At 36.8% G+C, this 15642-nt stretch overlaps 1 protein-coding gene across 1 annotated transcript in view; it reads left to right on the top strand.

Moving 5' to 3' along the window:
* The window catches only part of sntg2 (syntrophin, gamma 2), an 81313-nt gene that overhangs the window by 30607 nt on the left and 35064 nt on the right, over window positions 1–15642 (top strand). Inside the window, exon 9 of the mRNA XM_062440682.1 lies at window positions 8477–8601. Coding sequence (XP_062296666.1) covers window positions 8477–8601 — 125 coding nt within the window. The remainder of the gene's footprint in view (window positions 1–8476; window positions 8602–15642) is intronic.

Genomic DNA, 15642 nt, shown 5'->3' with positions numbered 1-15642 from the left:
ACTAAGTTATGACTCAGTGTGACATAATAGGTCAGCTGACGCGAGCTGGATCTTAACATTTAATTCTCTTGTTGAAAACTAGGTGGCTGACAAACACAATTAACCATGCAGTGATCTCACCCTAGAAACAAAATAGCAAAAGCTGGCCTCCAGTAAAGTTTTGCTCATGCCAAGTGAGATTCTTCTTGCCTCATAAATAAGAACTATGATGCGAGTTGTGAGAATTCTTCTCAGAATAATTGCTTGTTGTGTTGTTGTTTTTTTAGTGCAGTATAAGATGTGAAATCACTTTAATGTTCATACGATAATGATGGGCCTCCAGATAAAGGTTTGCAAGAAACTAGGGCAACCCATAACTTAATTTTACTCTCAAAAGACAAAAATGACATTGCATGCCATTAAGCAACTCTGTATCACATGAAATAGTCTGTAATGTAAAAGACCATTAAACCTGAGGTTGGGTGAGGTTTGATAGGATAATTGAACTGTTCTGGATAGTTATGAAGATTACCTTCTGAACAAAGGTTATGGTTTTGTCATCTGAAAAAAATTGGTCAGGAGGGGTTTTTTTGGCACAGATTGGTAGTTTTTCCAACTCAAGTTCTGGGCACATTTGAGGCTGCACTAATCAGTATTTTTGTATTAACAGTTGATCAATACACTACATATAGTTTGAAAGGGGTTACTCATAGTGACAAAGCCTTCCAAGAATTATGCTAATATGTGTCTGCTAGATGTGTAAATACATAACTATTTGCTGTTTTAAAGTGTTAAGTTGCTAGCCAACAAAGAGAGAGGCTTTGAAACGAGCTGATGATAGAATGTTTCTTTAGACTTGCTAGAGCTTATTGTTAGACCTCCTGGGTGCGAACTCTTATATTACTTTGACAAGTTATGTTGCAGGCCAACTTCCATGCCCAAGGCTGCGATGGGGATGTTTTATTTATTTATTTATACATATTTTTTGCCAACACAACCTTGATGATGTTCCACAACATCCACTTAAAGAAAGGAGCAGAATCCCTGAGACATTTTAAGCAATCACAAAGGTCTATGAGCAATTTTCTTTGCATTGCTGGGTCCATTTTGTTATTTCAAAAGGACAATTGTTACTACAGATGGCATAATTTCAGGAATTGGAATTAAATAGGATAAGACTAGGAATCATGTCTAAAGCATTAGCAATAAATGCTTGTATGATTTCTGTGAAACTGAGGTAGAGCTTCTTTCTAGACTCACCATTTTTTATTAACAATCATGTGGGGAGAAATGACAGAGAGTAAGAGACAGCAATTTCTCTACTGACAGCAGACCCAATAAACCCGAATGCAGCGCAGCCACAAGGGGCAAGGTGAAGTAAGGTGCGTGAGGCTCCCGTTTTCTTGACAGTAGAGACATTGCTTTTCTGAGGTTCATATCACTCTCTACACCTTTTAGGTTTAACGGGTAGATGCTAACAAGGCCAGCTGAGTACATTGGGAGGTGTGCTGTGGAAATGTAGGAACAGAAGTCAAAATAGAGGAGGCAAGTTGAAAAGTACCACAAAAAGTGAATTGCTCTATGGCTTCACAAAAGAACCCCCGCACAGTGACATGACAGCAAGAACAACACCATTAGTCATTAAATGTCACTAACCAAAACATACTGTAGTAATTAGTTTTTTCTTACATTTATCATTTAGTATATGACCTATAATATATGGTATACCTGTACTAAGTGAACACCCAGGACTCACCTACAATCAAAACCTAAAAAATATTTAGTTAATGGTGTTGAAATGCAAATTTGGTTTACAGTACATTCATTCTGTCCTTGTTTGTGCCAAGCACTGTTAAACCATTAGTCATTAATAATACTAATAATGCCCTGTGCTGTATCTTTGTGGGATGGCATTGATGGTCTGTCAGTCAATCCATCACTTTCATTGATGACTAATGACTTAAGTGACTTATGATTTGGGCTGGGTATTGGCAATACCTTTTTAAGCTATCGACCGAAATAAATCGATACCAAATAGCATCAAAATATCTCCTGTCAAACAATCCCTGCAATTGACCCTTTGTGCACCCAGAGCTAGAAAATATGACTATTTGTATGGACTTCCTCACAGCCAATCAACACAAGCGTTCATCAACTTAATGCAACAATGCTACAACCCATCTGTGGTGGTGAAGTCGCGGTGAATTAGGGTTAGCATGCTTAGCAGTTCAGCAGCCAAGATGCCACCTAAACGCTCTAAAGTGTGGCTACCCTACACGCCTGTTACACTGGATAAAAGCAAGTGCACAAAATATGTAATGGGTATTGAATGAAGTACTAAATTGGTATCAGTATCACATTAAGGGTACTTGGACTGGTACTGGTTTTGTATTTTTTTAAATGATACCCAGCCCAACTTATGATCTAGTGTCAGTAGTTGGTCAAAGTTTTTGAGAGATTGGCAGAGAATTTTGTACAGACATTCAGTGTTACCAAACAATGTATCCTAATGACTTTGGAGATCTCTTAACTTTTCGTCAGCACCACAAAGAAGTCCATAGGATGAATTGGAATAATGTTGGTGAATCTGACTTTCCATTTAGCACCATTATCATATCAAAATTTCAAACTGTCCAATTATGACAGTTACCTGCACAACTACTGGCATCCCCTGCAGCCCAGCTGTACTTTGTGTTTAATGCCAGTTAGCAAATGTTAGCATGCAAACATTATACCTGCTAATCATCAGCATATTAGCATTGTCATTATAAGCATGTTAGCCTGCTATCTGCATTTAACTGAAAGCAATCTACAACAGCCTTAGAGCAACTAGTCTGGCTGTAGAGTCTTGTTGAATCTTGGATTTTCATTCTGACTGCATCTTACTGACCACAATGTTTCTTGGTTTTTGTTCCAATGGGAGATCATTTAACAGAGTTTTTTCTTCTTCAAGCACTCAAACGACATGCTTATAATTCACTAATCTTTGTCTTCAGTACAGTCTCTTGACATCAAAATGACTGATATTGTTTTTATTTTATTTTACCTTGACCCATTTACCTTATGGATTCATTTATATCCTTTCAAATAATTATGCTTGCTTCATGTCTCCTCCGGAGTATCAGTATCTGTGAAGGAGTGGCTGACTGATCTGAAAAACAACACAGTGGCTTTAGTTCCTATTTTCCAGCTCCTCAGTAGAGGCAGGTGCTTTGTCAGAGTAATCCACTCTGACAGCCTGATAGTTTTCTATTTCCTGCCACCTCACCTACTCCCTGCAGAGCTCCACTTGAGTGTTAACTAAAACATTTTGTTCTTCGCTGAGATAAATGGAGAGAAGGATGATCATTTCTTTTGAAATGTAGTAATTACTGGTGTGCAGCTGACAGGGGTCTGCATGCCCCTTGTTGTAGTTCAGCAATGATGTGCCACTTACTTTGCAAAGGTATGCAGCTTTTCTCTGCTTTTCACCCTTGACTACATTACACCCAGAGGCTATGTTAATGCTCTGGTAATATGTTCAGCCATTTTGAACTCGGGGGAAGGCAGGTGATTTGGTTTTGTGTGATGAACACGCGCCTACCTGTACTATGCATATAATGATACTGATTGTTTGGCGTTGTTTGGGGGAGTATTGGGATCTTGGGCTGACAGATAATCTTTAGCTGCAGGAATGATTCACTGTTTGATGTTGCTAAAGCGTTACTCTTTTGATCCCTAAGCTTGTAACTCATTAGATAATGTGTAATGCATCTGTTCTTCATTAAGTGTAGTGTGATTTGCATTTAAATGTGGTGCTCTTCCAGCTATCAATGCTTTTGTCATATATTTTGCTTCAAGACCTTTAGAATGAATCTTCCTGATGTACTGCCATCAATCTCCTTGGGGGGTTTCATTAAATCTTTAAATTTAAAACCTTTGAGATGCATTTGGGGGGGGGGGGGGGGAATTGAGTTTTATGCTCTCATGCCGCAATCACAATTTTGACTTTATCAATAATAATATGAAAAATACTGATTCATTCTCCCAGTGAGTTTTTTATTCTAGTTATTTATTTGGTACCTGGCGTGTGTGTGTGTGTACATGGCACCCCTTGACAAACAGCATATTTTGGTGATTTTTCATTAAAAATATATAAATACAGCCTCTGTAGAATTGGAAGAACACAATAGTTTCTGCAAACATTAAACATCATTGTGCCTTGTGCAAAACTTTGGGCACCCTAAGAGTTCTGAAGGCTCAGATTCTTTTTCACAAGGTCTCAGACCTTAATCAGCTTGTTAGGCCTGAGGCACGTCAACAGTTGTCATTAGGAAATGTCAGCTGGTGCCAGTTTCAAAGCTTTACAAATCCTCTGAGTCTTCAAACCTTGTGCAAACACTCCGCAACCATGGGTTCCTCTAAGCAGCTGCGTAAGACTCTGAAAATGAAAGTTATTGATGCCCACAATGCAGGGGAAAGCTACAAGAAGATAGCGAAGCGTTGTCAGCTTACAGTTTCCACAGTGTGAAATGTAATTAAGAGATGGCAGTTGAAGGGAACTGTAGAGGTCACGATGAGATCTGGAAGATCAAGAGAACTCCTGGAGAGAACTGCTCATATGCTGGTCAGAAAAGCAAACTAAAACCCACATTTGACTGCAAAAAACGTATAATTTCACTTTCATATGTATAGCGTCAAATCCCAACAGAAGGTATCTTAAGGCACTTTTCACATAGAACAGGTGTAGACCGTGCTCTTTAATTTAAAGAGAGCCAACATTCCCACGTGAACAAGCACTTGGCTACAGCATAAAGGAAAAACTCCCCTTTAACACGAAGAAACCTCAAGCAGAACCGGGCTCTGGCATTGTTATCTGCCTTGACCGGCTATGTTGCGATAGAAAGAGGGAAGGAGAGACTAGCAGGAGAGAGAAAAGAGAGGGAGACAGCGAAGAATATAATAACAGTGACGATGATAATAGAAGTATAATTTATAACAATAATAATGATAATAGCAGTAGGTATGGGTGTTGAGCAGGACCTTGGGAAAGGAAGATGCAGGAAGATTTAGCAGAATCAAGAGTGATGGTGATTAACTATGCAGCACTGCTTACACAGACAAGACCTTTATGGTCAGTAGAAGAAAACCTTACCTGCATCCTTCTCATCATAAAATTCAACATCAGAAGAATGCAATGCAACATCTACAGAATCCTGATGTGTTTTGGAAACAGTGCTGTGGACTGATGAAGGTAAAACAGAATTCCTTGGTCACAATCAGCAGAAGTATGTTGGAGAAAAAAAAGAGCAGCATTTCATGAAAAGAACACCTTGACAACTGTTAAGCATGGGGGTGTATCCATTATTGCTTTGAGGTTGTGTTGCAGCCAGTTGTGCAGGAAACATTGCACTTGTGGATAAAAGAATGGATTCCACTCTGAAAGCAAGCGTCTGTAAAAAAGCTGAAAAGAGGATGGCTTCTACAACATGATAATGATCCTGAATACAGTTTGAAATCCACCATGGACTACCTCAAGAGACGCAAGCTGAAGATTTTGGATTGGCCCTCACAGTCTTAATCCTCACAGACCTCACTGTCTTAAACATAATTGAACATCTGCAGGTAGATGTGCATGCAATACACCCTAGGAATATTGCAGAACTAGAAGCCTTATGAAAGGAAAAATGGGAGAAAATCAAGAATAGAAGAACAGAAAGCCTTCTAGCTACAAAAAGCATTTGCAAGCTGATATCTGCCAGAGGAGGTGTTACTTAGTACTGACGTGTAAGGTGCCCAAAGTTTTGCACATGCCAAAATGTTATTGTTTCTTTCTTTAATTTATGACATTAAAAGTATCTATACATTGTTTGCTGATAGTGTGATTTTCCATATCCAAGAGAGGCTGTGTTTTCACTTTTTTAATTAAAACATCACTAAATTATGTTATTTGTCAACAGGTTCCCAAACACCTAGACACACTTTCTCATTCAAGTGTATGGGACGGTGTGTGTAAACTTTGTTATATATCAACAAAACAGGAAAAAAATAAATCTGATGTAAACCCCTGTATTATTAACCAATTAATAATTAAGGAAGAATTAATGCACTAAACCAAATTAAACGTGTATTTGAATGTTAACTGTATTATATAAAGTAGAAAAACAGATTAACTAAAAAAACTTCTTTTTTTTTCAGCCTGGAGTTGGTATTTCCTCCCATCTCCAGTGCGAATTACACCACTGAGTTTAGTTGACCAGTTTAGGTAACTGCACATGACAGGTGATTAGATGATGCAGCGTTTCCAGCAGTTTGCTGCAGTCTACTGTCCAGATCCTGGCTGCAGGCTGTTCTAGTTATTCCTTCCAACTCTCTGGAGGACACTCTGTAATAGAATTTCAGTTTGCAGAAAACATTTGGTGAAGAAATGAAACTTCTATGAGAGAGAATTCAATTTTATTTTGCAACGATATTAAAGCAGTATTGACATTTTAGTGATCGTGACATTACATTTTCCTTTTGTAAAGCATGTCTTCACTGTAACAACTTCATTCTGTTCCAGTTATACAAAAACCGTCAAGCCACTGTCCACAAAAACCTTTATCACAAAGGAGTTTGAATGTGAGACAGCTTTTACAAGCATATAGAGACACCTAACTATTGGACTCTTTATCCACCCATTATACTCTGAGCTGTAGACTGCTAATATGGCGAAAAGAAATGGGGGCTATTACAGTATTAGTGAATGGCTGTGAAGTGAAAACCTTGAGTATTGCTATCATCAGAAAGTACTCATAAACCAGCGCACAGCTATCACAAACAAAAGAATATTCCACATCACATTAACATCTTAATTATTGCTATAAGCCAGGCATTTTTAAGCTGTTATTTTAGATTTCTCTAATGCTCATAACCACCCATGAAAAGTCAAAATGCACCTGTGTGCTTCTTCCACAGTCAGCAGCTCATACTGCAGGCTCACAGTGTTCAAAAATGTATCAAAAGGAGCTTACAGAAACAAACGGCTGCAGCGATGAATGTCATCCATCAATGACTTCTTAACACCACAACACTCACTGCTGAGATCATATCAGAACCAGATTCACTCTATCATTAATGAAAGTCAAGAGGCATTTTGTGTTGCTGTTTTTTTCCACTCCTAGTACATTTTCTCTGGACCCACTTATGTGCATGAAGTGGAGAAATACACAGTTTCTACTTGTTAATGTATCTGTATGCAACGAAGGCACACATGCTTAAGGTTTTTGTGTATTGTCAGTATTGTTAATAGGTATTACTAAATGTCACTGTTTCTATGTATATTTATTCACCTCGTTTCAAAATACATATTAATATTTAATATTATTTTGTTCTTTATAATTATATTCAGTTAAATTACTATAGTAATTACTTTTCCTGCAGACCTGAGGAAGAGAAGATTTTTTTTTGTGACAGCTGCTGTAATAAGGAGCCATTTAAATAAACAAACAATTGATTTGGTTTCTCTTTCAAACTAAATAATGAATGTTGCCTTTTTTTTTCTTTCTTTTTTTTTTTGCCTTAGCTTGGTCCGTGGCCTGATTGGCCTAAATGAAACCAGGCTTCAGCTGATAATTATTTTCACTTTCAATTAATATGCCTATAATTTTTCTGATCAATATTATAGTGTAAGAAACAATGTCAAGAAAAAAAACAAAACAGTTTGTCTTCAAATGCCTTTTTTTGTTGGACTAACAACCCACAAACCTTAGAGATATTCAATTCATGTCTGCATCTTAAATGTGATGTTCACAAGATCCAGCAAATATATTTTCTGTTTTGCCTGATAAACATTTATCAATAACCAAATTTAACTAGCCACCTAATTACACAACTTTGCTGTGGCTTAACCTTCAGCTTCCATATTGAGGCCTCCTCCTGTATAAAGAAGAGGTGAGGAAAGTTGACCAATTATAATGTTTACAACAACAAACTGTGCAGTTTCATGCAGCTGTGACTCTGAAGCAAATAACTAAAATCACTGAAGAGGAGCTGCTGTATCTGAGCCATCAACACATGGTCGACATCCTTACATAACACCAGAGTGACTGCTGTTGAGCAGGATTAAAGCAAAGATCAAAGGATTGGAGATACGCCCTTTAACTCGCTGTGCAGAAGAAGAACATAAAATACTTTAGTACATGCATACATTTGATAAATAGAGAGAAAATTACAAGTAGGAAGCAGTGGAATTCTATGAGCTTGTGTTAGAAAAAAGCCTGCATAGAGCAGAAAGGAGCTTGTGAATGTATACAGTAGCAGATTAGAATTTAGCCATTAATGGTGATACAGTAGGTGCTGGTGTTATTAGTGGGAATTCCCAGAATCACATATCTGCACATATCTGACCAGCCCATGTACAGAATTCTTTGTGCATGCAAGTGGTGCAACTGTTGCTTCCAGACCACAAACTCAGTGATCAAAGGGACTTGGTGAAAGTAGCGGGTGGCTCATTGCATTGTTCATGTATTCCACACAGGCTCCATCACCCCCTTCGCCCTCAGCTAATGAACCAAAGTATGAGAAACGCTGGCTGGATGCCGTCTGCCTGCCCTTGTTGATGGCCAGAGTCTCCAGATACAAAGCTGGCACAGATAAATTAAGGTAAGGGTAATCCAGCATGATATAATTCACCTCTGAGGTCCACAGTTCACTGAGCGCAGTTGTTGGCTTAGCAAGCACTTTTCATTTAGGCGGGAGGATGTTAATGCCAATATCTATGCACAGGCATAAACGGCTTAAAAGGTCACCGCAGCTGTGAGGCTGTGGCTCAGAAGGTGTGACTGAGAACACTGGTCCAACTTGTAAATGCATTTTTTTATTATGCCTGTCCTTTTTTATATTGATTTTTCTGTGTTTACAGTTGTTTCACAATTGTTTTTCTTTAAGCCTTTTTCAATCAGCGTTTCCCTTTTCCAAGCATGTAGGGCAAAAATAATAAACTCAAAAGATTTTACAGAAATTTCAGGCTAATGAACACTCAATTCTTCAATCATACAATTTCCTTTATTTTCCTGGACTGTACCAACTGTTTTTCATCTAATGTTTCTCATAAGTGCATTATTAGATTTTGATTGTTTTTGTCATTATTTGTCACACATTTTCACACAGCCGTCTGCTGTGGGTGTCACTTATTAAATAGTTGTTATCAAAGTCTGTCAAGAAGATATTTTTCACACCTTTACTGTGAATAATTAGCAAGTTTAGTCGTGTAATCTTTTCTGGTCTCAACCTTCCTGTGACAGCCTTGTTTTCAAACTTACAAATAAAGTTCAAGTTTGATGCCATGAGTTTAAGTGCTTGTACATATTTTCTAAAAGCCTATGAATGACTGTTTCTTGCTAATAAGGAGCTTAATGAAACATTTAATTTAATCTTTTTTTAAATTGGTTTTCATTCAAATTGGAAATTATTCACCTCATTCAGTTTCCCTTATCATTCTTTGCACTCTTTAGGGTGTGTTTAGCTGCACAACTCGAGGATTGCAGACAGGTACATAATGATAAACAAATATTGGAGCTCTGCTCTGCACATTTAATTAAAGATTCTTATTAAACTTGTTTATTGGACACCTCTTTGGGTATTATCCCATTTTAAGCTCCGGGCAGCTGCCAAAGATAAGGAAAGTTGTATAATGCTACACTGCACTGGGGATGTCCTATTCACAGGAGGGTTAAGTGTTCAGAAGGGGAGATTCTTAAATAAAAAGTCTTAAACTTGTTTGTTTGTTTGCGTGTGTGTGTCTGTCAGCTAAAGCCTGCTGAATTGTTTTACTGTGGATAATACAGTAACATTCCATGTTAATATCATTTTAGCGAATACAGGTTTCAAAGAAATACAGGATAATTGATATTTTATTATAATTTCTTTTTTTAATCTTTTTTTCTGGGAACAAGACAAGCCATCAATTGTAATCACAGATGAAAATCTGGTGTGCTAACTTTGTACAGGAAGGGTATGTGTATGACAGTTCATAAAAAGAACTGACTTTTAATAATATATATAGTACCAGTCAAAAGTTTGGACACATTTTCTTATTCAGTTTAATGGGAAGGTGTTTTGACTGGTACTGTATATTTGAATGCCTTGTGCGGTCAAATAATGGGCACCTGTACAATACAGAATATTGCTATAGAATACAATGACTCTGCAATATGTTCAACTTTGACTCTTCCAGGAGGTGTCGAAACTACTTTATGGTTATTTCTGTTGCTATAGCCTGTTGTATTGTTTAAATATTCCACTAAATGTCCTTTAGTCGGTTTTGGTGACAGTCTCTAGATTAATTCTTTCTTTTTTTTTTACCAAGTTTTCCAAGTTACATAATTGTGTAGTGTTAAAAAATAACTGGTGAGCAATGTGCAGCAACTCTGTGGCCTTGTTTATACCTGTAAGTTGTCTAATTAGATCTTTAAAAAGTCACTTATCCGTATTTTGTCATGCATGTCAATGCTGAAATTGGTATTTAGCTTACCAAAGCTACAAGTTACTAATGGTCAGTTCTATTTAATAGTAGAACACCTCTTATGACACCTTCAAATCTATTCACAATGTGTTTCCTGCACACAAGGAAATGATAAACTCAGATATCACCAGTTTTAGGCTGGAAAAAATAAGTTACAATATAGAGATTTACATTGTGAAGGTAGCTTTGAAAGTTTTTTTAGTTTAAAGTACCATAATACTATACAAATTAAATTGTTAAATTATTTCTTTGGTCATTTAAGGACCTCATGAACTTTAAGTACATTTAAAACACATGTATAGTTTGATGAATAAGTATATTGAGTAATACCATTAAAACAAGTAGTTACTTTTCTGTGCTCATTTCTACTCTTTAACAAAAACACTCATTCTTTCTTTTAAGCCAATTATTCAATTACATGATAACACTGATCAATTAAAACAAATGAAGAAGAGCCCAATTCTACAATGTTATAAATACATATAAATTTGTAAAATTGCAATAAAAAGGTGTTAATCTATAATAATCTTACAGATATCACAAGAAAAACACCTGAAGTGAAATATTTATCCATGAGGTAACATAAGTTCATATAGTTACAGTAGTAGAGTAGCAGGCTAGTATCAGCCCATTTTGCCTGCAGCACAGCTTACATCACTGACTGAGGAGTGTTCAGATACCTCAGTAGAGAGTTTCTTTATAGAAGTAGAGACACTCTTTACTTTATTTTGGAAAAAAAAGCTACGCCAGTGCAAAAAAAAAATTCTATAAGATGTGTGGTCAAATCAAATCACAAGTATTCTGAGCTTAGTCAGACTAAACCTAATTAGGAAATGCAGGAATAGCAGAGTTCAGCCAATAACGATCCCTGGAGGCAGAGAGCAAGTCAATATCATAGTTTACTCTACAAAACATTGGTGACATATCAGAATGCACAAATACAGAACTAATCAATGAGGATGCTAACAGGGGTAAACAGCAGACTTTTCTTGATATAATTATCTCCACAAGACATAATCAGACTTGGTGTTTGCTACTTTAGGTTGATCATATGATAATTTTTCTGTCTAAAGGAAACTTGTTTTTTCTCATTAACAAATACAGAAACGTCACATTAATAACTTCCTCAACTCAACTAGAACATGGCTACAAACTGTAACAGGGTTATGTCATCATACCCTGAGTGACAATTCATTTAATTTTTTAATTTTGTTGAACACAAGGTCATTACAATAAATGCAGCATGCCTTTTAAAATTAAATTATGAATGAAATGAATATAATTAATATATTTTACATTTACAAATGCTGTTAAGTAGCCATAACATTTCTTGCTTCCTCTGTCTGAGCTCTGATCAGGATGCAAATATAAGCAACACTTAACTATAACAGTGTGGAAATAAACCTCTTCAGCCGTGCAAATAATACAATTGTTGACATAAATGTGAGGTCAAGTGCATATTCGTACCATTAATCACAAATCTGATTTGCATTCTGTTTCTTAATCAGCAAAGATGCAAATGTCATGAAACCTAGTTTCCTTATTTATTTTTTTTAATTTGCATCAGAAATAAAAGTTTTACACCAGAAATACATATGGAGCCTTGAAACCAACAAGTGTACTTGTAACTATGGTAGTTACTATTTATTATAACTTAACACACAATTAATAACTAACGGTATAATTTATGATATATTCATATATGTATTTACTGCCTTTTGTCAGTTTTGAGGTTCTAGATTTGTAGTTATATTTTCTTATTTTCATGTTAAATTATTTCATAAGAAAACAGTAAAGTAAAAACTAAAGGCAGATTTCTCATTTCCCTTACTTGCAGCTCATTTTATAAAATACATATTTGATATGTTGATCCAACCATTTGCATTTACAAATATAAAGAAAGGCTAACCTTGTGGTTGAATTTCACATCATTATCCGAAGTCAGTGTTAGAAAAGAGTTGCCTTCAAAATGTCGTGACAGTTTAAACAAAATCTGAACCGTTGAAACAAGCAAGTAATGCTGTATTAGCTTACATGGGGCCTGGATTAGGTCAGGCCAGAGCAGGTTTGTGTCTGGCATTTCTTTCTGCCTTTGTACATGCCACAATGTTACTGTCAGACAGTATGATTTCTGCAAAGCTTTTTTTTATCCTTGGTCAATAAAGCCAGAGAGTTACCCTGGCACATTTACCAGCTGGGTCGTACCAGACTTTAATTATCCAACAAAACATGGTAGACTTTGTGTCACTAAGCCACCTCTACACTGAGAAATTATTCCACGCTGAATAGTTTTGGAGTTTATCATTATCACTTTCAGTTGCAGGGTAAAGCCTAAGGAGCTGCCATCAGTGTTGATCAGAAGCTGTTGTTGACTCTAATAGTGAGGTGGACTGAGGTGGACCGTGTTGTTTTTGTTGTGTGTGAAAGGTTATCCAATGTTCCTGTGATTTTTGCTGAAACATGTGCTCCTAATTGGGATGACAAACAGTTTTTCTTCAAAGTTTTTCTTCCGATTACCCAATTTAAACCCTCTTCTGGTGGGGAATTGGGGAATTGTTCTTGTATTCATGGTTAAAAGAAGAAAAGAAAAAAAGTCGGCTGAAATAAGGCCATATGTATAGCTGACAGTGAAGAAGCAGAGAGCAGACGTTGTTTCCTTTCTTTGCAAGGTGTTAAACCAGCTCCTCGGCCTGACAGTGAGGTATTCTTAGCCTTTTGTTAAAGCTGTCAAAACGGATACATTTAAAAGGAATGAAAACTTGGAAGAGCTTTGCCTAACATGCTGTGTCACTGGCTGTTGTTTAATTTAAAACTGTTCAGAAATTTGCATACAGTATTAGCCATCAGTTATATACAAATTACTTTATTAAAAAAATATGATATTACACTACCATGATCTACTTCTACGCTTCTATTTCAGCCTTGTACTATTGGTTTGATCAGTGTCGTCGGTTCAGAGTTAAACTTTCATCTACAGCGTGCATTTCCTGGTAGGAAACCAAAAGCAAACACGTTTCTCGCATTAATTATGCTGAAAACGAAAGCCCCAAAGCTTGCCTTTTTCCCCGCCTCACTAATCATTAGACATGGCACATTTTCTCTCTTGTTGCCATTCACACTAAAACTAACAGCTGGATTCCTCTAAAAAACACTTTGCCTCATATTTTCTTCATGTATCATCCTGCATGTTGATTGGGTAATATGTCTCTGCTCTGTCTCAGTGGATTTATTACTGCCTAGTCAGCGGGCAAGGCACAATAATTTGGGCCGTTGGGAACGGTGCAGATGTATGAAAGAAACACACTCTCCCTAGATCCTATCTCTCAGTGAGGATTTCTGTCCTGTTCACTGAAGGTGGAAGGGCTTTAGCAGCTCCCTCTGACTGGGGTTGTGTTTTCATGACATTGATCCGCCAGCTGCCCGTTCCTTTGATTCATCTCTGCGTTTGGAGCTCTTCATTCATTGCACTTGCTTGCATTTCCCCCATTACTGCATGGTCTCAAAGGTTTTGCATTAACTGAAAGGGTTCTAAATGATGCACTGCAGATTCTGTAGTGTCGAACGTCATTTCATCAGCTGCTCACTTTATCTCTGCATGCAGCAGTAACTGAGAGTTGTGCATATTACAGATATTCTACTTTGCAAGACAAAATGTTAAAAAAAAAACTCAACATCCATTACAGATGCTTTACAGTTGTACAAATCACAGCAGAAAGTTAATTTTTGTCAGACACACACCGATGCAGAAAGAATTTGATTCTTGTTAAATCAGAAAAACAACATTTAAGTCAACTGAAATCACCCCTAGAGAGCCACCGGGTCAGTACACAGGCAGCGGAACATAAGATTTTAACAAGCCTATTGCAGATACAGTAGGAAGTCATGTTCACCAGAGGATTTGTTAGGAATGCTGACTTTGTAACATCTAACCTTGAGGAACTGGTGCTTGTGTGAGTGAGGGAGAACAGTTTGGTTTCGAAGCTGTCTTAGATGCTTTCTATTGTTTCCCTGTGTCTATTAGACTTCACCTCACGTACAGTACCTCAACATCTCCCCGTTTCTCATGTGCACTACCTCTTGTTTAAAATTTCTCCCAGCCCTTGAAACTTTTCTCTTAATGTTGCCGATTCTCCAGTTAGGCGCTACATGAAAGCTCATCCTTGTTTAGTGCTTCTTTTTGACAACTGTCGGTGAGGCTAAATGTCTCAGCAGCATGCAAATGCACTGAAATTAAGTCAAAAAGTATCAAATTTTACAGATGAGTGTGATCTTTCTCAGATGACCTCATCAACATCCCATCAGTTGAGAAATGTAATTGCGCCAGTAAAGTAGTGCACTTAACCTCAACATGATGCCAAGTACACAATAACTCTAAACTGTAAAGAAAAGAAAAAAAAGCTTAATTCATGTCAGGACTCATGAAAGACCATGTGTTGCAAAGGTATTCATTTATAATTATGTGTCAGTAACCCATCAAGATTATGAAAGAAGCTCTTCCATGTGTAATACAAGGCTTACCATCTTACTACTACAATCTCTTTTTCAACTGTACATTACTATGTTTTAATACGATTATCAGTGTTCGACTTGTTTGTAGCATAAATAGTGAACATTAATCCAGATTAAAAACATGGGCATTATACCTGTAAAATGTACCCCTATATAAAAAGCATGTACTTTTGTGTGCTTCAAGCTGAAACATTCTTAGTTGCTGGGCAACACAATTCGTGTGTGATCTGACAACTACGTCAAGTCATAATTAAATTATAAAAAAAGAGCAGAGGAGAATAACCTGCCAAAAAAAAAAGTTTTTGCCAAGTGCCTGAAGTGTAGGAAAGCTGTCTGTGGAAAATGTACAGTCAAGCTTCTGAATGTCTGAGTGTTTGAGGCACACGTATGATCAGATATGTTCAAATGAAGATGATTTAGCCTACTCATGAACGTTCACTATGTGTTATACACATTTTTACATAATTGATTATTAATTAATTTTTGTCTTGCCAAGGAAGTGATTTTTGTTTTTAGGCAATTTAACCCGTTGCCTTACTCTGTTTTTTATGAATGGAAACAAAAGATAAATCTACATTTGTGTTATGATGTTATAAATGAAAAAAAACCTTTATGGTTATCTCAAATTTCTTTGTGATTTTCTCTTATTCACACACTGTTGAAATGCCTAA

The sequence above is a fragment of the Scomber scombrus genome, chromosome 19, assembly GCF_963691925.1.
Source record: "Scomber scombrus chromosome 19, fScoSco1.1, whole genome shotgun sequence".
NCBI lineage: Eukaryota > Metazoa > Chordata > Actinopteri > Scombriformes > Scombridae > Scomber > Scomber scombrus.
This window is presented reverse-complemented; position numbering and strand designations above follow the sequence as displayed.